A 26,013-nucleotide genomic window follows, 5' to 3' on the forward strand; every position below is an offset into this window, starting at 1 on the left:
TGATGGTTAGATGTCTTTCTCTCAGAGTTAGCAACTCAGTATTAAGACGAGAAAAATACTTAATCAAAGTCGACGCCGTTCTTTCTTGCTGAGTTTCCATGCCCAATTTCCACACGGTCGTGATGGTTAGATGTCTTTCTCTCAGAGTTAGCAACTCAGTATTAAGACGAGAAACGAGCAAAATATGATCATTTTCCTGTAAAGCTGAAATTCTTCAAAAGCAAAATATCAGCCATCTGTTCTCGGGATGGAAATCAGAAGAGAAAACACAAATATTCTGATATCTGTTATAGCACTATTCCTTTGCCTTCCAACTCCAAAGATACATTCAGAGTCAGACCACATTAGTGAGATTAACGTTGGTGTTATCCTGGATATGGGATCCCTAACTGGGAAGACTATCCACAGAAGCATTACAATGGCAACCTCAGACTTTTATGCTTCCCATCTTGGCTATAAAACGCGGATAGTTCTGCACACTAGGGACTCCAGGGCGGATTCCGCTCATGCTGTATCAGCAGGTCAGTTCTGTGTCTAGTTTTCTTGATTTACCCATTTGCCAACTATAATGCAAATGATTGCGAATAAATAACAAGCATAAAACAGAAAGAAAGAAAAAGGAGGCTAGCCAGTAAGATCAAGCGCCGGAAATTGTCAATAATAACTGTTTTAATCATATACTTAGTTGTATTCGGACATGGTTAGTTAGTATGAAGTGTTTTTTTTTAACAGGCGGCCGAAATACTTATAGATGAAGTGTTCTTTTCCCATTGTTTTGCTTATATTTGAGAACTTTAAAAATTTAGACCCTATTGATGTGCTTCTACTGTTTATATGAACTTGCAGCTCTTGATCTTCTAGAAAACATCAAGGTGCAAGCAATCATAGGACCTGAAACATCCTCGGAAACAAAATTTTTGGCCGTGCTTGCTGGCAAAGCCAAAGTCCCAATCCTTTCTTTTTCTTCAATCCTCTCTGGCACACACCCTTACCATGTTCAAATTAAGCCAGATGAAACTTCTCAATTCAGAGGGATCGCATCCATCATTCAATCATATAAGTGGAGGAGTGTGATCATCATGTATGAGAACAGTGATGATGGAAGAGAAGTGTTACCTTACTTGGTTGAGTCTCTCGAAGTGGCAAATATTCATATTGCGCGTAGGATTTCAATTTCTCCTCTCTCTACTGAAGATCAAATAAACAATGAAGTTCACAAGCTAAAAGCCCTGCAAGCAACCATATATGTTGTTCACATGCCACCATCACTTTCTTCTCGCCTATTCTTTAGTGCAAAAAGGCTCGGGCTGATGAATGAAGGGTATGCTTGGATTGTAACGGACAAGACAATGAACCAATTATCTTCCATGGATTCTGAAGTGATTGAGTCATCACAAGGAGTGCTAGGTATGAAGGCCTATATACCTTTATCAAGCAAGTTGCACGGCTTCACATTGAGATGGAGAAAGATGTTGTACGCAGAAAATCATTTGATGGAAGATAGGGAGTTAGATGTTTTAGGCATTTGGGCATATGACACAGTCTGGGCACTAGCCGATTCTGCTGAAAGGGTATGGACTGAATCTGTTGTGCATGTTGCAAATGCTGAGAGCAGAACAAGACTTTTAAATGAGATTCTAGGATCAAGATTTACTGGTTTAAGTGGCCAATTCCAATTTCTTGATGGGAAATTACATTCTGAAGCCTTTCTTTTAGTGAATGTTATAGGAAGAGGAGAGAGGAGAGTTGGATTTTGGACCCCAAAGTATGGCATCATTAAAGAACTACCGTCCTCGATCAAAGGGAGAAGCCTATCTTCTTCTACTACACAAAAAGGTCTGGAAGCCGTTTTATGGCCAGGGGTTTCTGCGACTGCTCCAACAGGGGCTAGAAAGTTAAGGATTGCAGTGGTCAACACTAGTGGATTTCCGGAATTAACAAAAGTGCACTACGATCCTGAAACCAATACCAAGAGTTTCACGGGCTACTGCGTAGACGTTTTTGTTGCTGCAATAAATTCCCTGGATTATCACGTACCATATGTGTTTGAAGACTGGGAGAATCCGGGGCAAACTTTCAGTGATCTCATGGACCAGATATATCATCAGGTAACTTTTTCCTCCATAGATAACATATATGCACTGTGTGCACCCAGCATCATTTGTTTCATGGGCGTGTCATATCTCATATGAAAGAAACAAGTAGTAATTCACATATAGTTTTGCAAACCTTTGTCAAGCTACTCTTTTTATGTGAGGCGAGCAAATTAGTTGCTGTATCTGTTTGTTGCAAATCGTTTAGGAATACGATGGCGCTGTGGGGGATATCACGATCCTAGCACATAGACATGCATTCGTGGATTTCACCGTGCCTTTCACCGATTTGGGGACTGGAACGGTAGCAAGACGTGAAAACCACGACATGTGGGTTTTCCTGAAGCCCCTTCGAAGTAACCTATGGTTTACGAGTGCTGCCTTCTTTGTCCTTACGGGACTGGTGGTTTGGACCATTGAACATCCTACCAATGCGGAATTTCAGGGTTCAGTTGCGCATCAATTGGGAACAATCTTGTGGTTCGGCTTTTCAACCCTTGTATATGCTCATAGTAAGTACTCTTTGTGTTCTATTATTAATCGTGTTTTCACTTTTTTTGATGTTCCAAATTTTTAAGTGACAAAAACAGACTAAAAGATAGACTCCAATTCTAAAGTTAACAAAAAATAATAGTTATATTCTTATTTTGCCATTTGAAAAAGTGACTCATTTACATTCATGGCTAGCAATCTGGCCTTTTTTTGCCTGTAGAATGCATAAGCATTTTGGTTAATCAAGCAATTGAAATTGATACTGACACAACACGAGTGTACGAGTAACTCAGTGAGTGTTGTGTTTTGAAGTTTAGGCTGAATAATGTTGCAATATCAATTGGCATTGCAGGAGAAAAGTTGACAAGTAATATGTCAAGGTTTGCAGTGGTTGTTTGGCTGTTTGTGGTGCTTATACTGACTTCAAGCTACACTGCCACTCTGAGTTCTATGTTGACTGTGCGACAGATTCAATTAGCAGGGGGGTCTGTAGGATTCCATTATGGTTCTTTTGTAGGGGGATTAATCGCCAGCAATCTAAATTCAACAGGGATTAGCCCTTACCCCTCGCCTGAGCAATATGATTATGCTCTATCACGCGGAAGCAAGAAAGGCGGGGTTGATGCCATAGTTGATGAAATACCGTACATTAAGATTTTTCTAGCCAAGTATGGTGCTGATTATGCCATGGTTGCATCTCAATCTGAGACTGCTGGTTTTGGTTTTGTGAGTTTTAGCACTTTCCTCCTTTGAGTTTCTCATTAAACGTGCGTTTGATAAAATTGAAATCTGCAAACTGAAGTCTGAAATTTGAAATCTAAAGTCTGAATCTATTAAATTATTGAATTGTTAAGTATTAAATCCAATATATTTGAGTGAAAATCACATTCAGTGATAAATGAATAGCTATCATTTAATTTTGAAAGTAAGTTTTACCTAGAAAATTCAGTACCACTTCATTAATTCACATGTTCAATTTTTTGTTATCAAACGATCTAAATATGTTAAGATCTAAATCCATTAAATTTAAGTTCTGAATTGGGTTATCAAATAGGGTCTAACTCTGCTGGTTTTGGTTTTGTGAGTATTTGCACTTTTCTTCTTCTAGTTTCTCACTAACTTTGTTAATCCAAACAGTTAAAAAAGGGAACTTCAGTAATTTGTACAAGTCCAAAGGATAATTAAGTAAAGGTTTGTACCAGTCCAAAAGATAACTAAATAAAGGTTTAAATCCATTGACTTTCTTATGGAATTATAATAAATTAGGTTTGGAATATTTCTCGTCCCCTGTACAAATACTACTAATAATATAACTATGATGGAATCTATTAATTACACCGATTAACTGAGTTTTAATTGGTGTATATATTGCACGGAATAGCATATTTTTCCTGTGAATAGTCATTTAAATGTTTGCCGATACTATGTGTTTGCTTCATTTAACCAAATTATGTAATTTGATTTTGTAAATTACTATGCCGAGTTTAAACGGTCACACAAATGTTTGTACCTCTAAAGGTCTATAATCATTTAGAAGAAGCATTAGTATCTTGAAAAATTTAAAAAAAAAATTCTTACAAAAATAAGTTAAACGGAACGAATATTCATTGTTGAGCTTCGTAGAGAAATTACTATATGTATTATTATCAATAGCTCCACATCTACTAAACTAAGTTATTTACATAATTAAAGAGAAATAATTTAGTGAAGCGATAAAAGTAATTAGAACAAAGAGAAATTATAAAAAAAATTACATTGATTTCTGGAGCAGCAATATTTATATTACATTTGATTGGTTATTTAAAGGGAAGAACTAAATATCAAAATAGTTACATCCAGTTAAGCAATTGATCCATGAATTCATTTCAATTAGCTATACCACTTAGGAGAGAAGTCGCTTATTTGAAAAATCTATATATGTACATTCTTCTATGCATGTTTGTATATATAATACATCAATTCACATGTACACATATATACATACATATATATATATATGTATGTATATATGTATGTATCTGTGTCTGTATGTGTACAAATATATAATAGATAACAAAAGAATGAGAATAAGATATTATTGAGGTACGTATGGTAGATACTAATATTGTCGAGATACGTACAGAAATGTCGTGTGAATTTTTCTTCTTTGAAATCAAGTGTGGATTTTTAAATTTTGTATGTATGTTTTCGAAACTGTTTTGGTTAGTTGCATATTCTAGTAAAATCTGATACCATAGTGATGCAAATATTTGTTCCTTAATTTTTGATTGATGAACAGCCGTTTCGAAAAGGTCTGCCGTTGGTATCTGATATATCTCAAGCAATTGTTAAACTGAGGGAGGAAGGGAAACTCGAGATGATGGAGAAGAAATGGTTCAAGAGCCAATCACCATTGATGCTGGATGATGCAAGTCCCACGCCTAACATTTTGAACCTCCAAAGTTTTGGCGGCCTATTTTTTGTTAGTTTTATTTCATGTGTTTCAGTTCTTCTCATACATTTTACTTCCATTTTACTCAAGAAGTTGCAGCTCAAGAATATCATCAAATTTCTTGATGGAGGAAAATTGGCAATGATGATAAGCTTCCTAGCTGCAAGGAATGGCAATGGAATTTGAGTAGTTGTTGCTACATAACAATTATTTCCACATCCTTCATTGTACTTAGACTATCCCTAATATCATAATACTTTAGGAGTATGTGCGTTGCACTTTTTTTTTTTTTTGTATAAATTATTTAGACTCCTAATATCATAGTAGTTAGGTGTAGGTGCATTGCAAATTTTTGTTATATTGTATTATATAGTGTAACTAAATTCTCCTCCTTCTCTCAAACTTCATTGCAAGACAGAATATCTTCCTCCTCGAAAAGAAGACCAATTGGTCTCTTGGTCTCCTTTCCTCCTATAGTTTTCTTTCTTTGTTTTTGTTTTTTGGTGTAGTAAGTATCTCTTAGGGTTTTCTAGTAACAATTTCTTATCACTTAGGATTTCCTAGTAAGAGTTTTCTTATTCTGTAGCGATTCGGTTTTCTTTAATTTTTCTATTTCTTTTGTTAAATATGAGAATTTTTCAAATTTGGTTTGTCAAATATATGATTTTTTAAGTTATTTCATTAGATTTTACCATATTATCTGTGTTTGAACTAATTAATTAACAAATCTGGCAATTGGATATATGCATAGATGTTTTGAAAGTTACAATTTTTTATTTGATTTTTAACTATGTTAGAAATTTCATAGTGTTATTGTTATTTATTAATTTTTCAAATATGTAGTATCCAATACTCAAAAATGGAGTGTCTATGTATTTCTAATATAATATCTGATTAGTGCATATTTCATTAATTGTTTAATGAAATCTTGATGTGTTTTATCATAAAGAATTATATATTATTACTATTTTTCAAAATTAGTATAGAAATTAATTTCCAACAGATTTCTACAAAACTTATTGAGTCGTGATAAGTCCATTATTTTACCTTCTAAACATATTCCATACACTATACAAGTTATCTTTAGATAAATATGATTCTATACTTCTATCTGGTTTATTTTTTGTTTTATTTTTGTTTCAAACTTTAATCAATTGGTAATGTTATATTCCTAGAGTAAATTTTATAGATACTGTCAGTGTATACACTATCACAATTGGATGGGTAATACATTGGCAAATTTTGGATTTTAAATTCAAATTTTACACATGTGGCATATATCTAATAGTGATAGTGTATATACTGACTGTGTATATAAGATCAATCTATATTCCTATGGAACTTCATTCTTTAAATTTTTAAAATTTCTTTTTTAAGTAGGGTAGGGATGGAATTTAAGAAGTGCAGAAGGGGAATAGAGGATTTGATCCCATGAAATTTCTTGTTATCATGTTTAAAGATTTTTTTTTTTATTTGGTAAGCACCTTGAAAAGGAAATTAGATCATCTTTTTTTTCTTCTAACAGGGGAAGGCTGGGACATAAAAAGTGAGGAGATGACAAAGGGATTTGGGCCCCAAAATTAGATCAACTATTAATGCTTTAAAATTAACATAATGAGGGCACCAAATAAACACATTAAAAAGGAAAATTAGATCCATTATTAATAGTTTTGGCTGCCTCGATTTATAAACTCTTATTAGAAGTTTTTAATATATTATTACCTTTCATATAAAAAAAAAAAAAGATCAACTGTTAATGCTTTAAAATTAGAATTAATATTCTATATATTGGCAATATATATACTATCAACGTTGGAAACGTAATAATTAATCTAAATTTGAACTTGAAATCCAAATTTTGTACATGTGTTAAATATCTGATTCTGATATTGTATACATTATCAATATATATAAGATTAACTATTAAAATTATTACTTACTTCTTGAATTGTAATACTTTTGCACAAAAAAAAATTATTCATTTGTCAAAAATATGATACTGGATCTAATTTGTATTTGGCGCCCATGTTCAAATATCAAAAAAGGCATGTCCAGAAGATTTTTTTGTGCATTCTTAACCATCTAAAAGTACATTCTTCTATGAATTGGACCGTATTGCATGCACTGCAAATTCCAAACTTGATTCTCTTTTCTTTTCTTTATTTTTATTATATTGAGATGTACTGTGAAAACCAAATGTTATTAATTTAACTTATTATATTTATGAATAAATTTTATATCCACTGATAATGTATACAATATTATAATTAGTTGCTTCACACATTGCTCATGAATGCACTCCATCTCCAATAAAATCAACTAGGAGTTATTTCATAATATGAATAGCCATGGATTTTTTTTCTTTGAGTTTTTGTCCCTTCATGAAGTCTTCTCCATCACAGGTTTGCTGCAGTGACACGTAAGATAGTCGGCCATGGTGATTAAAAAAACTTTAATTAATCTCTTCTAAACTCTTGTTAAATTGATGAACCCTAATATATAATCCAAGGAAAAAGCACAGGAAATGATATTAGTATTACCCTAATATGATTATATTTAATATGATATTAGTAATATCATTTTATAAGTTAATTAGATTTTAGTAACATCATGCTTTCAATTCACATTGTAGTAGTACATAAGTACTTTAAGTTATAAAAAATCTAATAGGTGCCCAACAAACATTCATTAGTCTGCATTTTTTTCTCTCTCAAAAACTACTAAAACATTTTTTTTTCTACAATTTACTAAGAATTTTTTATTAGTCTTACTAATGGGGTTTTTTTTTTAATATAAATTTTATTATTTTATAAAAATTTTGGCAGAGTTTCCCCTTATAAAGGGACGAAACTCCCTGCCAACAACCCACAATTTAACAACCAATTTACATCAAAGAGAAAATTTTAAGCATTTAGGATCTGAAACTAAGATTAAACTCAGTTTTCAACTTCAGCTCTTCCAGTCAATCTGAATGATGATCCATGAAGATCATCGGTCAATCTTCTCCCAAATGCAATCAATTGCGCACAGCCCTAATGCGTATTACAGGACAACCTTGTTTATCCAACCCCATGGCCCCCATGGCAGGTTGTGGCAACTCCGAGAGGGAATAGTACACGACACTTGACGATCCCCGTGCCCCCCATTTAGATAAAACATCCGCCACCTGGTTTGTCTCTCGAAAACAATGACCCACTATCCAATCCGACCCCAAAATTGATTGGATTGTGTCTATATCAGAACGAATTCGCCATGGACACCTGGACTTGCCACGAAGAACGTTGACTAACAATAGCGAGTCCACCTCCACCTGTACCCTGATGGCCCCCCGCACCAAGCACTACTAGACCCCATATAACAATGCCTTGGTTTCAGCTTGCAAACTTGTCATCTCCCCAAGGGAAATGGAAAAGCCAAAAACCAGATCACCAGAGGAGTCCCTAAGGACACCGCCCCCTCCACTAGGTCCCGGGTTACCTAATGAACATCCATCTGTATTTAACTTGCATGTCCCCGTCACCGGTAATTCCCAACGGAGCACCCGATGTGAGAATCGAGGCCTCCATCCAGAAATAGAAGAGTAAAAAGCATGTCAGGAGACATTTCCCCCCATCTCTCCTACAACTCCCTCCCCAACTAACCCAACTAAATCCGCTAAGATACAATCACAAACAGTCTGCCTGCGTAGGAAAAGCCCCTCAAAATGTGCTAAATTCCGTACCAGTCAAATATTCCAGCAGATGATACTAGGCAGCACCGTATGGAGTGACTCCACCCGCGAGTGATGTGTAGACATACTCCACCAACCCGCCAACCTGGCACGTATCCCTGTTCCTCGGTATGCCACCCCGACAACAGTGCCAAAGAATGTCCAAAGGAATCGTGCTAGACCACCCTCTGAGAAAATATGGTCCAAAGATTTGGATTGGAAGTCTTTACAACAAAAGCACCTTGATGGACCGTGCACGTTTAATCTCCTTAATGTAGACGCTAAAGGCAAGCGGTTTCGCAACACACGCATCATGAAAAAAGAAATTTTGACAGGCAACCAAGGATGCCAAACCCTGTCAAACGTGAACGAGATGTCCACTTGACAAAAGATAGGTCGAAGCAATCGAAAAGTCCCCAGACTCCGTCAAACACCATATTGCCCTATCCTGCCCGCTTCCCGCCGGTACGGGGTTCCTGACAATTTCCGCAACAATAGTCTCTGGTACCCATTGTTGCAACATAGATTGATTCCACCGTCCATTCAAGACGAAATCCACTACCGAATGATCCGAAACACTCTCCACTCGCTGACACAATGGGCCAGAACCCAACCAATTATCGAACCAAAAATTACGTTGTCCTGCCTGTACCTGCCAACAAAGTTTTTGTTCTGCAACCTCACGGACTTGGAGCATGTGACGCCACACATATAAGCAGCCCTACGGAGCCCCTACCATGCAGGGATGATTTTGACGACTGTACTTTGCATTCATAAACTTGGCCCACAAACAGTCACTCGTACGGAATCTCCACCATAATTTGAAGGAGAACGCAGTGTACATCTCTGATAAAGAGTGCACACCTAATCCCCCCTGCGACTTGTTTGTGCATAGATCTTTCCATTTGACCCAATGATACCAGAATCCATTCTCCCTCTTCCCCCATAGGAAATTGGCCATGGCTCGTTCGGCCAGAGCCAGAACCCCTTTTGGGGGGCACGCAGCCGTCAACAAATGAACCGATAATGCGGATAGAACATGCTTAATGAAGATAATGCGACCTCCAAAAGAAAGATACCTAGCGCTCCATGTTGCCATCTTGTTTACCACTGATTGCACCAAATCCATAAAATATCCGATCTTCCGCCGCCCGACAAATAGCGAGCATCCCAAGTATCGAACAGGGAAATCCTTGGCTGTAAACCCTGTAGCCCGTCGCACCTTAGCCATCCCCCGAGCGGGTAGTTTATCATGCACCAAGAAGCCACTCTTTTGAACAATGATCTACTGGCCCGAGACTTCTTTATACCACCCAATCGTCTGCATGACGCACCTTAACGAGGAATGGGAGGCACTTGAGAAGATAATGACATCATCGGCATAACAGAGATGGGTGATCTTTGGGCAACCCCGCGGTACCGAGAAACACTTGAAATTCCAATTATCCAACAATTTGTTCAAAGACTGAGACAACACTTCTGCACCCAGAATGAATAATCTTGGGGACAAAGGGTCCCCTTGTCGAAGTCCTCGTGAAGACTTGAAGAAGCCCACACTAGCCCCATTCACCAAGACAGAAAACCAGACATTTGAGACCAATCTCCATACCATGTCGATCCACCGCTCACCAAAGCCAAATTTTTGCAGCACCTGAGTTAGAAACACCCACGAGACTCGGTCGTATGCCTTACTCATATCAAGCTTGAGAGCCACATTAGCCCTCCCGGACACTTTGCCCATACTAGACATAAGCTCCTGGGCAAGTAAAAAATTGTCCGCTATAAGCCGCCCCCGCACAAACCCACTTTGCTGTGGAGAAATGAGCTGCGGGAGAACAGTTGCTAGTCACTCGGCCAGGATTCTTGAAATCACTTTTATTCATGAAATTGCACAGACTAATCGGTCTGAATTGTGAAAAATTCTGGGGATGAGCTATTTTCGGGATGAGGACAATGGAAGTTGCAGTGATTGCCCTTGGCAACTCTGCACCACAGAAGAAACTGCATACAGCCCTACCCACGTCCTCGCCCACAAACGGCCAGGCCACCATAAAGAACCTCCCCGTGTAACCATCCGCCGCGCTATCCCCATCCATCTCAAACACAACCCGCCGAATTTCGTCAGGAGACGGGACCTGCTCTAATGCCTCATTGTCCCCAGATGTCAAGACCATCGGAAGATGGTGAAGCAAGTCGTAAGACGATGTCAACCGCGAGGCCGTAAACAAATTCTCGAAAAAACGTACCGCCTCTGCTCCTATAACCTCCTCCGATTCAATCCATTCCCCCCGTTCATTCTTAATCCTATGAATAACTGATTACATTCTCCGTTGTTTCACCATGGAATGGAAAAACTTAGTATTCCTATGAATAACTACTAAAACATATTAGCAAGAAAACATGTTAGCTAATATAGTTGGCATTACAGAGACTAGAGCTTCTTTTGACTGGATTTCTTAACGGGTGTCCATGAGGTACTCATTAATATGGATAAGAAATAATCTACTTAATTAATACATTAATTTTTTTTATACTTTAAAAAGCTATTTTTAAAGAATTCACATGTTAAATGATATATCTAACATTTTCCCTTAATATAAACATTACAAATCTTTCGTTGGAACTTAGGAAAGCAATTTGGAACTATGAAAATTTTAACTCATAGTTAAAATCTTTAATAACTTGAGAACATATATTAAAGACAAAACAAATTCAAAATCCAAAAAAGAAATTATCATTTCAATTGAAAATGTTCTTGTATTGAAAGTTCAAACCGTTTTAGTTTTCAACATGATTTCACATTAAAATTATTAATTTAGTTTTGACTAGTGTTGTCAAAAGTCACCAGAAGTGTGTTAAATTCATTTACCAAATAAAAGAAAAAAAAACTAGTAAACCAAATACATACAATTTGTTTAATTAAGAGAATTAGAATAGCATATATGATTTCTTGTTTTGTCAATTTTTTTGATTTATTTTTTTGTATATTTTTTTACAAGTCTTAAAAAATTTACTATTCTATATCTTCTTCCAAAATAAATTGTGTTTTTCCTTCAATTTGTCATTTTGTGGAGGATAAAAAGTTCCATGTTCATAATTGTGTTTTCTTTTTGTTTTCAGCCATAGCAGTCTTGATTTGTTTTGATTTAGAATTTGGTAATGTACTATCTCTTTGTAGTTAAAAAGAAATAAAAGTATAAAAATATGTTACTGTAACAATCTTGATAGTATTAAGCATCTTTTAGACAAAAAAAAAATTGAAATAAAAGCACAAAGTTGGCCTCACTTTTGTTCTTAGTTTTATAAAATGAGTTGTTAGATTTCTAAATTTGTGTTGCAAAAAAAAAGACAACTAAACGAAAAAGGAAAAGAATAAAAAGAGATGAAATTGAAGCACAAATATTCAAACGCTCAACCCACCTTTGTTGGTTTACCTAAAATGGTCATTTTTTGTCATTTATGAAATTCTTTCCCTACTAGAAGCTTTTCGAAAAAACAGACATCATTTCTTAAATGCTCAAATTCATCAATTATAATAACATTATCAACATTAAAGGGTATCCATTAAACACTCGTTAGTTGGACGGGTTAATTACACTTTACCCTCCTAAACTTGGGGATGAGTAACACTTTGCCCTCCTATACTAAGGAAATATACACTTCACCCCCCATGTTAACAATTTCAAGATTCTAAGTGACATCACCAATTTTTATTCCAAAACTAACCCCAACTGAAATAGGCATAAATAAACATTCTAAGTAATGAGAAAGGCATTACTTGGGGGATTTATTTGGATAGGAGTTTATTTGGATGATTTATTTGATATAATTACTGTAGCATTTTTTGTGATGTGATGTATGTGAGATAAAAAGTTGATGGAGAAAATAAAAGATGATTCGAATTTGCGAAGTAAATTATTTTATTTCAAAACTATGTAATCCAAACATACTCAATTGGCTACCATGATTGCAAATAGTTATGTACTTCAAACTTGTCCAGGAAGGGATAATGAAATATTAGCGTCCATGTGCAACATATTACATATACCATAGATATTCATCAATATAACCAAAATAATATCATTGTGACTACTGCTTTTAAAGCATTCCAAAAGAGGGAATATTATTCCATTTGATTGGCAACTGAATTAACAAAACAAGTTTCATACTAAACTGTCCAAAAGATATGTTTAAGAACAAATTTCAGCAACTCAAAAGTAAGCAGCATCATTTTTCGGCTTGTTTCTCTATTCTTTCCTTGACAAATAGGATGTTTCATCTGTTAATCTCCCTGTTCTTTTTTTTCTTCTTTTTTTTTTTAACATCACATGAGTTTCTATTATTAAGGCGCTAAAATTTCCACCCAATGGACATGGTAGTCTACATAGATAATATGTATGGGCATTAACGTCAGTTCACCGAATTTTTTTTATGGAGTTCTAAAATCTGATGTCATTAGGGGGTAAACTGTATATATTCTGAGTTTAGGGTGGTAAAGTGTTACTTACCCCCAAGTTCGAAGGGGTAAAGTGTAATTAATCCTAATTGGACGGATGAGAGAAATAGTTTGACATCAATTACAGTATTAAATGTTAGTTTTTGAAAAAGTGAGTAAAATAATGAAATTATTTAAATTTAAAAGGATAATTAATATGTGCATTTAAAAATAATTTGAGTGAAAATTAGGTGTACTAATCAGCTTGAAAAAAGAATACTTTGAAATAAATAAATTTCATGCATCAGGCGACATCCAACGGCTGGATTGGTAAGATGTGTTTTTCTTTTCCTATCCATACTCTACTGGCCCCATAGATTTATGACCCACCGGCCACCGCACCAACACAGGCCACGAGACCCGGCACCGGCAGCACTTCGAAAAAAGGCAGCAAATATTTCCATCTTAGAAAAACTTATTAATTAATGAGAAGTCAAGTGGCCGTTTCTTTTTCATACATGCGTTATTCGGCGATAAATTCGACCGTTGGAAAAGAAAAGATATCCGTTACTCACTCCCAAACTGAAGTCACTTACTTGAGACTTCACTTTGAGCAGTTTGGGCTCTTCCATTCCATGTTGAAATCAGTTGAGAAGAAGAAGGCCCCAATCCTCCCCAATCTTTGACTTTCATGAGTTTAAGGAGATCGAGAGAGGGGCAAATCAAAATCTCTTTAAAACCTACTTTTTGTTTCTTTCTGATTTCCTGCAGAAATGGTTGCAAGAACCCCACCAAACCATCAGCACAAAAAAATGGTGGCTCCTCCTCCTCCTCCTCCTCCACCACTTCTTGATCCCACTCTCATCAGAGAAACTGTTAAGAAGGTACCTCCATCATTACAAACCCATCTCCCCCCCCCCCCCCCCCCAAAAAAAAAACCCAAAAAACAAAAATCCTCTCTTTGCTTTTTTTGATATTGTACTTTGGGATTGTCTAGGATTTTTATGTGGGGTTCTCTCTTTTTCCTTTTTCCTTCTTTTTGGGGGAATTGTTAGGTGGATAAGTCTATTGCAAGATTGCAAGAGCTTCAATTTACAGTAACAGGTGGGACAAAAGTGATTTCTGGTGTGACCCTTAGTCCTCGCAGCACAAGGAGTTACCTGAGGACTAGTCTCAGATGCAAGCAGGAATCTTTAAGGTATGGTCATAAGCATGAATTTCTTTTTTATATCATACACTACTGTTTCTACATTGCATTTTGCCCTCTAATTCACCGGGATTTCAATGGTTTCCTCTGTACAATCTGAAGGATCAAGAATGTTATTGCCAGGAGATCTCCTCCTGGAAAGTTGCCTACAAATACAGGTAAATGGAGGACCCCATTTTAACCATCTTTCTTTCAATTCCCAATTGCCTGAAGATTTCAATTAAATCTGAAACTGGAGGTTTATGTATGCCAAACAGGGGATTGGAAGAGAATGTCATTGCCAGCAATGCTGCTAGGGGAGACAGTTGGAGAAATTCTACAAGCAAGTCAATTCGCAAGACGGATAGTTGAAACAGTTGCTTCTAACAAGCCTAATAGACCAGCTGATGATCCAAAAACACCACTGACACACAGGAGGAGGAACCAGATGACTCCCAACCCAGAAAACTCTGAACTTCGAGTTCGAAGAAAAAGGGAAAAACAGGTTGCACTGCAATCAATTCGATCAGAATCAGATGCTCCGTCCCTCCAAAGAGCGAAATCCCGGATAAATTTCAAGGTTTCGCCACTGCACAAGAATAATTGTGACAAGGAAAATTGCAGGTTTATAGCTAATAGAGTTTCCCCAAGAAACAGGCCATGGGCTAGAAAAACTGTATTGTTTCCCAACCCATTATTTCATTCTTCTTCTCCAACTTCACAACATCAGAGATTATGCAAGACCAAGTCCCCCGTTATCGCGAGAAATCGACAAACTCCACACAAGTTCTTGATCAAGTCTCCACCCTCGGCCTCAAAGTTCCATGTGAAAATAAGGAGCCCCCCGTTGTCCATTTCTCCAACAAGATCAATAAGTTTGATCAAGAGAAGTCCTAAAGTATCCACTACAGCAAAGCTTAGAAGGTCATTTTCGCCATCAAGATTGGCAAGCAAGATTGTTTCTCCATTGAAAAGTAGAAAATCTGTACAGAATAAGACTGATGGGATGAAAATGATGATGAGTGGCCTAAAACAGCGACCAACAACTGCGACTCCAATGCAATTTGCTGCTCCTAGAATTTAACTTGTAAAAGTTGAAAAGACATGATGATTTTCCTTCTTTCTTCATTGATATTCCCTCGATGTCCATATGGTAAATGTTTTTTGACAAATGAAAAAGCTTGTCTAAATTTGTTGTGCTATTCTTTTGTTTGTTAAAGGATGTTCGTTCGTTTGTGATTTTTTTATATGTTTTTTTTTAATTTTTTGCACTATTTTTTTTAGAATTAATCTTCTGTACACGAAAGTATATGTACACTTTTATAATTGAATGTATGACACGTGATCTAAATTGAATTTGAAATTCAAGTTTTGCATATGTATCATATAATCAACTATCTATGATAGTGTATATATACTGTTAGCAAGTATATATAAGATTAATTCTTTTTTTATTATACAATTGAGGTGGTTGTTGGCTGCTAGACAATCATTTTGTGCTGTTTTTATGAGCCACAACGAAGCTATCATCCGCCTAATTTCATTACAAAGGCCAATCGCAAGTTTCGCCAAACCATGACCATAAGGTTAATAGATAAGTTGTCTCCCTTAACCAAAGACTGTATTCAAACTCCCTTTTTCTCAAAAATTTTTTTGTACAACTCATTACTTCGAGCTAACGGTATGCAGATTAAACTTCTCAATTGTTCACGCCTTCAATTGGTTGAATTCGATGACATCCAATTTATCAAATTCCAAATCAACCCGTTTCCTTCTTCCATCTATCAACAACATTATTGTCTCCTAGAAACCCGGAAAGCAGTAGGAAAGTACACTTGGAAGTAAATTTTCTATAATTTCATGGATAGACCAGTTTACTAGTTGTTGTTTTAATCAGGACAGATTCTTTTTAAGTTGACATACATTCTTCAAGTATTTAGAAGACTGCATTGCTTTGAGGTGCAGTTGCGCACTGGTTGCTCCATCTATCAAGTTACCACTACCAGAAGCTTCAGACAAATTGGACAGATAAGGCATCGAGGAAGCAAAACAGGCACTTCACTTCTACATACAATATATCACTCATAGTTTCATGGAGACCTGAAACACGGATTAGTGATCATTTTAAACACTCCATGGCAGCTAAATTTGCTTATATATATAGGCAAACCATTTTATTACACCACCTGTTCGTTCTCCCCATCAGCCACACAAACAACATATCATGACATCACGCAGTTGTTCTACACTTTCAGTAAAAGCCATTAGCCATGGGATCGAATCCCATTCGAGTAAATGAACCGTTTCAAGTAAGAATAATGTGGAAACGTGCTGTCTGAATTGGGCTGAAATGACAAAAGCAGGGTAACAAGGAGAAAATGAGCGTTGACGTACATATACATTTATATCATCAAAAACTAAACAGGGAATTAAAATTGTAATTTCTCTTTCCACGTATACAAGTCAATCTTCGTTTTAGAATATAGGATTAAGATACTCTGAGAACAGCCCATCAGTTATCAGACTAAGTAAAACTGCACTCAGAGTCCTTCATAAACCAGAGATACAAGCACAGATTACAGGAAAGTGGGATTGGTTATCTTGTGGCAACTATATGATGCCAGGTTAATCCTTATTATTGTACATGAGTAATACAAGCTTTGTACACTAATCACACAACCCAAAAACCCATATCAAGACTTAGTAACCCTGTTGCTCGATAAGAGAAAGAGGGCGAGGAGGCACGATGGAACCTTATGTACTTGCATCCAACACCTTCAGAGAAGCTTCTTTCCTGTGCTGTCTAACAATACACTCTTGCATTTTCGACAGCGCTTGAAAGCATGCATGCCAAGAAATCCATCAGGACGTTGACAAAATGCTCAGGAAAGTATAAAAACGTTCAAAAAGGCCGGCTTCTAGCATGATGATTAATCTTTCCAAGGTGCATAAAAAGGCTCGGAAGGAAAAAAAAAACCTCTTCAAAATGAGAGCAGACAGACATTCATACAATTATTTGCCTGGAGATGCAAACCTTGACCGCTCTCTCGGTCGATTTAAGGCTCGATCCTTCGGTGAAGATGTTTTTCCTCCCATACCAGCTTGACGCATCATCTCTGTGATCAAGTTCAAAATGTAAAGTTTTGAAGATGCGAAGATGCCGAGACCAAAACACAGTTAGGTAACTATTTTACTCTATTTCTTACTCTCCCTCATTATTCCCTAAATCTTAAATCCTTGTCTCACAACAATCTCTCATAGTTTCATAGGATTCTCTCTAAAGAAGGGAAACCCAAATAAACAAAATAAAAAAGAATTTTGTAACGAGACAAATATTCTTTCCAAAAAGAACTTGATCAAATGTTAGCATCATTAGCTGAGAACTAGTTCAAGAAAACAAGAAACCATAGAGACAAAATGACAAACTACTTTTAGATTTTAATCAGTCTTATCTACAAGATTCACACCTTGGATTTGACAATTATTTTAGCAGCAAGATGTCTGATCCTAGTAATCTCCAAACACCAAAGGTGATTAATGGTAGGAAAAGAAATAAAGGTTTAAAATTACTTTTGTAGAGTACTATTTAACTGAAGAATTTAAAACAAAATAACGGCACTAACACAAAAAACAACAGAAGGAGATTCAGTGAATAAGAGAACAACCCCAATACAAGAAACAAAAAAGCTGATAATTCTGCATACAGTTAAGATGTGGTCGGCTCTTGAGAGGATTGGAATGGTTCTGTAAAAAATTTCCTTAAAACCTATAGAATACTATTCCATTTGTAATCCATTAAGGCTTCAACTTATAAATCAGATCCTTATCCATAATCGGTTGAAGTATAGTTTAGTTTGTATTCCTTGTCATCAATAACAGCTTCAAGATAGTTAGCAATTGAGTGCTTGGAATTTGGATAGTCATATGTTTCTCCCTATAGAATGCTAGATAAGAGGCAGAAATGAAGAAAGTCATAGACTTATAACAAATTTCCAAAGTTCCCACATCAGAGAAAGGTAGTAATGTAATCACGTCATAGTGGGTTAAACTATATATCTGCTATTTAGGAGAAGTCACAAATTGGTGGGATCTACAGAAGCTGACAAACAAGCAAAAAGTCATGTAAGAAAATCTAGTGCAATAGGAGGAATGTTGCTGAAGCATCTAAAATTTACCAAGAATACAGCTTTGTGCTAAGAGATATTAATCAATGTAAAAGTAATATGTGACCAGACAACAACCCATAGAAAGGTTGTCACTAGAGCACTTCAAACATATGCAAGATGCAACTTCATTTTTTTGATAGATCATGCAATCATGAGAATATTATACCAAGCATCATTTCCTCTTTTAAGCAATTGAGTAAAATTGAAGCCAAATATGAAAAGTTTGGGAGGTCTACCCCGTTTCCTTTCAAGCTCTTGGTCAAGCTCTTCCTTCCACTTCCGTTGTATCTCCATGACGCTGCACCGTGACATTACCGTGAAGTCACTTAAAATATAACAAACAATCAACTCAAGTAGTATATGGCAAAGCAATAGAAGTTTATTAGTGGACCTACTTTGGGCTACATGGCTCCTGGGTATCAGCAAGGTTCCCATTCAAATCATTTGTCTGAGGTGATAAATTTTGCTGATGGTCTTCATTATTCCGAACTCCAATATGTGACACACGCCTACTACTACTGCCAGGGCTTGCATCAGTAGCGCTCTCTACTGCTGTTGATGGAGTTCGACTGGGAGACCTACTTTTAGGAGGCAACTTCAAGAACTTTGAAGCACTTTCATCTCCCTTGGCATCAGATAAATTTGGAGAGCATAAGGGATTGAAACTGTTGTGGTACTCTGCAAGAAGAGGACTCTGCAGTTTTTTTAGTTCCAGAGCCTAAAAGAGCAACAAGATGAAAATTGTATTAGTGCCATAGTGAAGACAAAATCCCAGAAATTGGAATACAACATTAGTTGCTTAGAACATGAAGTTTAACACAATTACCTTCTCAACTAAGAAGGCTCGGATTTTAGATTCAGTAACCTCATCGTCATCCTCATCCACTGATGGTGCACTACAAAATGAGAAAACGTTTTTGCTCTCTCTGGGCGATGGAGAACACCCAATAGGTCTATCAACTTCTTGCTTCATGTCCAATTTTATACTGCTTTTTTCCACTTCAGGACTAGCATCATAGTTGGTTGTCCAATCTTCACAGGGCTCACAAATAGGATTAAAACTCTATGCAAACAGGAACAGAATGCAAGCTTACAGAAACATTCAAGCACTCAGGCATAATCCATAATCATGAAATAAATGAAGCAGCACATACCTTACAAGATTCATCTGTGATCATAATATCACTGAAATGTGCTTTACCCACCACTAGATTATCTTTCTCATCAATCTGGCAAATTTCATTACTAATCCTGTTTTGGCCCAAACTATGCCCACCTTCTGAAAATTTCTGGCAATTTATAGTAGAGAAGTCTAGAGATCCCAAATTACAGACGTCATCTGAGCCAGCTCTGTTTATCAAATAGAGTAAATACAAGAGAATCAAAAATCTATTACAGACAAACATAATTGACAGAGGCAACAACCTAACATTACTTACGTATCCCCGAGATTCTCCCCACATGAGTATAGAGGTTCAGAATTTTTCTGTTCAAAGGCAGGATAAAACAAAATTATAAGTATTCCACAAGATGCCTTTTGATATAATCTCAATCATGTAATTCATGAATTCACTAACCATAACTGAAGTACTAGTAGCAACTGAAGGCAGCAAGATTTCACCAGTGACAAATGGATGCTGCACATATGTAACAGATTGACATATAAGAAAGGATTTAAGAAGAGAAAAGCTAAGAGTTGTTTCTGTGGTATCAGAATGACCTGCAGTAACTCAGATGCCGATGGCCTTAACTCTGGTTCCCTGCATATATATAATTGAGTAGTTCAATAAAATTGAGAGGCAAAGGAGAAGATTACTCAGCAAAGAAGACTTTAACTCACTAGTCCTTGAAGGTTATATCTAAACAGTCAATAGTGAGATCATAAAAGCACCAAAGGGCAAAAAGGTTACAAATATGAGAAAATGATGATTACCAAAACATAACATCAAATATCCCTAGCCGATTTTTCATTTTTCACATCTAAAGGAAATGCTATCCAAGGGTGAGAAACTTTATAACGAAACTTGTATGAACTTGAAACTGCTCTAGAACACTAATATGACAGCCATACATACAAGTATGAAACAGAGAGTCTAGTATGTACTTCTCTAAACATTTCAACAAGAAATCTTTTGCCTCAGCCGAGAGAAATTCGGGAATTGGAGGATGCTCCTTGGTTGTCCCAATATAGAACAAGAATGCAGCAACCTGACAAGAATTATGATATATGAGACATCAATAACACAAAATAGGAGGCTGGTTCTGAAAAAGCTTTAAGAAAATAAGAATACAGTAAATTTACAAATTCGTGTTCAAATTTGTACCTCTTTATATTGCTGGCTCCAAGGAGTTTTACCAGTTGCCATCTCGATTACAGTACATCCAACACTCCATATGTCAGCAGAGCTAAAATCAACCAAAAAAATATATTAACAAATCAGGAAAGGAACTCAGCCACAAGCAATCTAATGAATTTGTGAATTTTGCAGCCAGAACAAGATCTTTGGTATTCTTGAGACACATATCACAATAGCCACCGTAAATAAGGATGCAGAAACAACAGGTGAAAACATAATTACAATAACACAGGTTGAAATCACCCGACAAATTGGACAGTGGCGATAAAGAAAAATAAGGACCAAGCAAAACTGTAATGGAGAAAGATAACATAGACATGAGAACTTGAAATGAATGAATTGAACCTGGAAAAACACAAAAACCATCCAGCAATTCAATATTTTATGCCCAACTGATTTCATAAAAGCTGATGAATCCTATTAGCGCATCCCTCTCCCCCCCTCCCTCTCTCTCTCCCATACACAAAAAAAAAAAAAAAAAACTTGTGGCATGAACCATTTGACATAATTAAATCTGCATAACCATAAAAAAGAATACCTCAAACAACATGACATCCATACTCTGTTTATGTATCTGAGTGTACCAAGGATTTTGAGTAAAAATTTTATAAGCATGGACATGAATTCAGTCAAAAACAAACTTCCCATTCAGTACCAAATAAATCATCAAGGATGTTGATGTTAACATTATATTTCTTTTGCTACGTCAATGTTACTAAACTACATACAGTGATATCTTGTCAAGAATCAATGAAGTCAATTTTGTACCCAGCTTTTACCATTGTTAGTTGATGTGTTTCTTTTGCTCATGTGTCATGGATTAAGAGGTAATGTACCATATCTCTGAATGAAAATTTAACCAAAATGTTGAAAATCCTAATATTAAAGCAGAACCAGGTATCCTAGAGGAAAAAAAAGTTGTTTATCCAAGAAGACATTCAAGTTCCCAACAAAGTTTACCTGCAAGCAGTTACTCAAACATACACAAAATTTGCTTGTAGCTAGCAAGATATCAATATGCAAAAATTGGAATACTGGCAGATCCTAAAGGTGCATGCATCTCATATTTTTAAGTGCTTAAGATGATCACATTAGTTAGACTACCATCTGTGAAATCAATAGAAAAAAGAAAAAAAACAACAGGTGGAAAATAATCATGAGATTATCTGCATGGACTTTTTATACATACAATCTATGTCCAGTTTGACGAATGACTTCAGGAGCCATCCAATATGGTGTACCCTTCATAGACTTGGCACCTGAAACAGTAGCCTATGGAAGATGTCAAAATTAAATATATTTGTATTACAGTCACAATCACATTCCAAGTAAAGCAACAGATTGTCAGATTAAAAGAAAAAGTTCAACCACAGATGCAATACATACCAACTCCACAACCTGTTTGGATGCCCCAAAATCTGCAAGTTTAATGCATCCCTTATTGTCTACCAGAATATTAGCCCCCTGAAATAAAAGACAACTTGCATTTTTTTTTCTGAAAATGTAGCAAAAGAAAAACTAGAGAGAAAAGGGGGAAAGGATACCTTGATATCCCTGTGCATAATGCCATTCTTGTGAAGATAATCCAGTCCCAGCAGCAATTGTTTTGTATACATTCTTATAACCTGCTTGATATGCAGCTGACTAAACGAGCTATACAGATACCAAAGTCACCCAATAAGGTAATTAAAAAATGACTGACCGACTCTGGAAATGATCCGAATTTCCCCAGAAGTGAAGAGATTGAGCCTCCAGGTACGAATTCCAATAAAATATTTAAAGTCTCCTCCTCTCTTACAGTTCCCAAATATCTCTGATATGCCAATTAACAACTGAGCCAGTCAAAATATTTTTAAAACTCACAATTGGATGGCCACCAAAAACACTGAACTCACCACAATGTTTGGATGGGAAAGGTTCTTGAGAAGCTTAACTTCTTCCTCAAGCTCCCGAACATAAACCTACTCATTTGAATGCAAAGGTCAAGTAAAGAAGTAAGGTCAAAGTAATAAGTAATTATCACATTCTCATACAGCCCCGTGTAAAATGTGTATTCTATATTCTTTATAAAAAAAGGAGGCTACGTGTTTAAATGAAACACTTTTTGCTCTCTAATTCATCTTAAGCTAAACATGCCTCAACAACTCTTCAATGTTTTGTATCTTATGTTTAAGTTGTACAGGGGCTATTTAGCCCATAAAATGTTATTCCAAAGTGTCAGGTCCCACTCAAAGCAGCATATTGCATGTTCTTATTTGCTTCTAGCACTTAAGCTGCTTTAAATAAAATATTTTTAAAAAAAGTATTCTAAAAAGTTGTTTGAAATATCAAAAATTGTTTTCGCCTTCAAAACATCGAGGACAGATTTTCTGGAGGTGCTCTGAGCTGCTTCTCAATCAGCATTTTCAGATTACTTCAAGCCAAATACAGTAAGTCAAAACCAAACAAGAATTCCCCAAACTAGATTTTAGCTTACAAAGATATAACGTGCAACTCAGCAAGGACTTTAAAACTAAAGAATCTCATTTGAGAGATGAGCGTCATTCAACCTTTTGTTTTATACCCAAAGCACTTCAGATCCTAAAATCTGATTTATCATTTCAGAAGTGAAGATGCGTCTAGACAGCTGAACTTTAACCATTAACATCTTTCACAACCAGACATTCTTTAAATGGTCTTGTGCTGTATTGGCATTTTAGTACAGAGAAGCCTATGAAAATGAAAGGTATTAGAAGACTTAGAGGAACAAAACCAACAACTGTTTGAGTGCTACATACTCCAATAAACTATCATTTGCAAGAAGATTTGAAGATTTGCATCCGACATATATTACAGGCCTTCATTTCCAACCTTCTATTTTCTTTCTCCTTTTAAAAGACTCTTCTTCCATCTACTTGATTTTCTGTTGTCTGTCAGCATATCTTTTCTGACTAAACTGAACTGCAAAAGTGTATATTAAATATCATGCATACTAGATTCGAAACAACCAAAAAAACCTACTTGTGACACGTCATATTTGTCATGTTCAGTTATTCCTCTCAGTGGCATCTTATGCAAAACATCCCAAATGGGTCTAGGTCTAAGATTTCATGCTAAGTGTAAGTTGATCCCTCCTCTATGTTAATTGCTACTATAAATCTCAAGGGACAGCATGAAAAAACAATGAAAGGAAATTGAAAAATTTAAAATCTAAAATCACGAGAGGGAGACTCAGAAAAGACTAGATTTTCTAGCCAACTACAACTTGCTTCCAATGACTAACCCCTTCTCCTGGCTAATGCAGGCCATCCACGAAGGAGATATAGCTTTGGACAAATATATCTAGCTCCTAATATCTAGATTGAAGAAGAGCCTTATAAATAATGGTTCCTCGAGCAATGATAAACATCATTATCATGTGGAAGGCAGCCATAAACCATTGGTCTTCAAGGTTTAATCTGTGACATTATAGATTTTTTTATTCACCTTTTCATGGGACACATTAATGTAAATAGCTGTAAAATTGTCCACAAATGTATCCTAAATATCAGCATATAAGGATAAATCCAGAATCACTATTATTTTCCTGACATGTTTTCTGCAAAAAGGAACAACTACCATCCAAAAAGGAGGAAAGCCCAAAAAGAGATCAAGCTGTGGTGCTAGCTGCTAGTATCTGAAAGTAGCAAGTGCTCCTATGTCATTTAGAAAACTTTATATTGATGATTGCACAACTTTCTTTTCCATGTTTCTCCTGTGTTGCAGCACAAGAAAATTTTACTAACTAGTGCAATTAAAGAGACAAAGGCAATAGCCTTTACTATGAAAAGAGACAAAATCTTCACAGAGGTAATGTAATTGAGCTTTCATACATTCGTCCAAAATGGGAATTTAGCTTCCCTGAGCAATCATAAATATTTTCCAACATCATAGTAAACTATTCTAAACTGAACTATAATACATTCAAAACACCACAATCATGCGATCCTATTACCAAGCCTAAACATTTCCAGACATTTACAACTTCCAACAGTGAATTACAGTTGATAAAATTCAAAGTAACATAAAAAATATCCGTTAATAGTAACAAAGTTTTTCTAATTAACGAGTTTCATTTAAAGAATAAGTACTTGGTCCAAACCTGTGCTTTCTCCTTTGAAGCACTATTTGCAGGGATCAAAACCTAAAACACCAAACAAAAAAAAAATTAACATACCATTCATTAATTTGCATGTAAAAGTATTCAGCAAAAAAAAAATTCCACAAATTTCCAAACTAATTACCGCAAAATCAAATCAAACTCTCTACCTGTTTAACAGCAAGAAGCTCCCCTGAATCAAGATTCATCCCCATATACACTTGTCCAAATGCGCCGCAACCGATCAACTCTCCTTTCCGCCACCGGATGGACTGCACCGCAGCAGCATTTTCTCCAGCCGTCATCGTCTGTGGTGGCAGCCGCGGAGGCGAGGGTTTAGAGAATACTCTAGACTTACGGAGGCAGGAATTAATCCTGTCTACTATAGTCCCATCTTCACCGCCGTCTCCGGCGCTTGTCGGAGACCGGAACACCAATGATCGCCGGACTGATCCTAAAATCTCTTGCATTTGATTAATTGCGAAATGTATGATCTTCTTTTGATTGCTAATTCAGTTAATCCTAGGGTTTATGAATGAGAGAGAGTGTGTGTGTGTGTGTGAGAGAGAGAGAGAGAAAGAGACAGATTAGTGAGAGTTTATTAATGAGTGAGAAATGGGTTTGGGTTTTTCATTTTGATCGCGTTAGTGGAGGAGAGTGGAGAGCATGGGGGTGGAGAGGAGAGGGAAAAAGGTTGGGGGGAATAATTTTGAAAAAAAATGGTAAAAGGTTAAAAAAAAGGGTAAAGAAATTAGTCAAACAGAGATCAGGAAATATTTGCATTGAGGTCCCTGTATCTGAGAGTTATTACCGGTCCTTGCATCTAAAATTTTTGTGATTGCAGCCAAGACCAAATGAAATTGCATGCAGATCCTTGTATTTAAGAGCAAAACTTTAAGACTTGCATGAATTGTTCTGTGATGGTACAATATTCCATCTTGTTTTAGGCATAACTTGTGTTATTATTTATTTATAAATGTGTAAGTGAGATATTAATAGTTTAAATTAAGTAACACGAATAACGAAT

At 36.1% G+C, this 26,013-nt stretch overlaps 3 protein-coding genes across 3 annotated transcripts; 2 read left to right on the forward strand and 1 right to left on the reverse strand.

Annotated features, from left to right (window-relative positions):
- Positions 1-247: 247 nt before the first annotated feature.
- Positions 248-5,248, forward strand: LOC113760225 (glutamate receptor 1.2-like). The gene is made up of 5 exons (XM_027302787.1): positions 248-521; positions 847-2,108; positions 2,302-2,605; positions 2,938-3,311; positions 4,864-5,248. Exons 1-5 carry the CDS (start codon positions 248-250, stop codon positions 5,200-5,202), a joined length of 2,553 nt encoding a protein of 850 aa, XP_027158588.1. The 3' UTR covers positions 5,203-5,248.
- An 8,513-nt stretch (positions 5,249-13,761) lies between these two features.
- On the forward strand, positions 13,762-15,548 carry LOC113763072 (probable microtubule-binding protein TANGLED). The gene is made up of 4 exons (XM_027306766.1): positions 13,762-14,044; positions 14,216-14,358; positions 14,470-14,525; positions 14,625-15,548. The coding sequence occupies exons 1-4, from the start codon at positions 13,934-13,936 to the stop codon at positions 15,428-15,430; spliced, it is 1,116 nt and encodes a 371-aa protein (XP_027162567.1). The 5' UTR covers positions 13,762-13,933; the 3' UTR covers positions 15,431-15,548.
- Positions 15,549-16,775: 1,227 nt separating this feature from the next.
- Positions 16,776-25,602, reverse strand: LOC113762551 (mitogen-activated protein kinase kinase kinase NPK1). The gene is made up of 17 exons (XM_027306046.1): positions 25,157-25,602; positions 24,990-25,031; positions 22,765-22,830; positions 22,572-22,682; positions 22,414-22,494; positions 22,256-22,333; positions 22,059-22,141; positions 20,837-20,918; positions 20,617-20,720; positions 20,233-20,272; positions 20,090-20,149; positions 19,952-19,998; positions 19,667-19,862; positions 19,339-19,575; positions 18,908-19,230; positions 18,749-18,810; positions 16,776-17,462 (listed from the first exon to the last, which is right to left on the reverse strand). The coding sequence occupies exons 1-17, from the start codon at positions 25,454-25,456 to the stop codon at positions 17,359-17,361; spliced, it is 2,016 nt and encodes a 671-aa protein (XP_027161847.1). The 5' UTR covers positions 25,457-25,602; the 3' UTR covers positions 16,776-17,358.
- Positions 25,603-26,013: the final 411 nt, after the last annotated feature.

Source organism: Coffea eugenioides, chromosome 2 (genome assembly GCF_003713205.1).
Source record: "Coffea eugenioides isolate CCC68of chromosome 2, Ceug_1.0, whole genome shotgun sequence".
Taxonomy (NCBI): domain Eukaryota; kingdom Viridiplantae; phylum Streptophyta; class Magnoliopsida; order Gentianales; family Rubiaceae; genus Coffea; species Coffea eugenioides.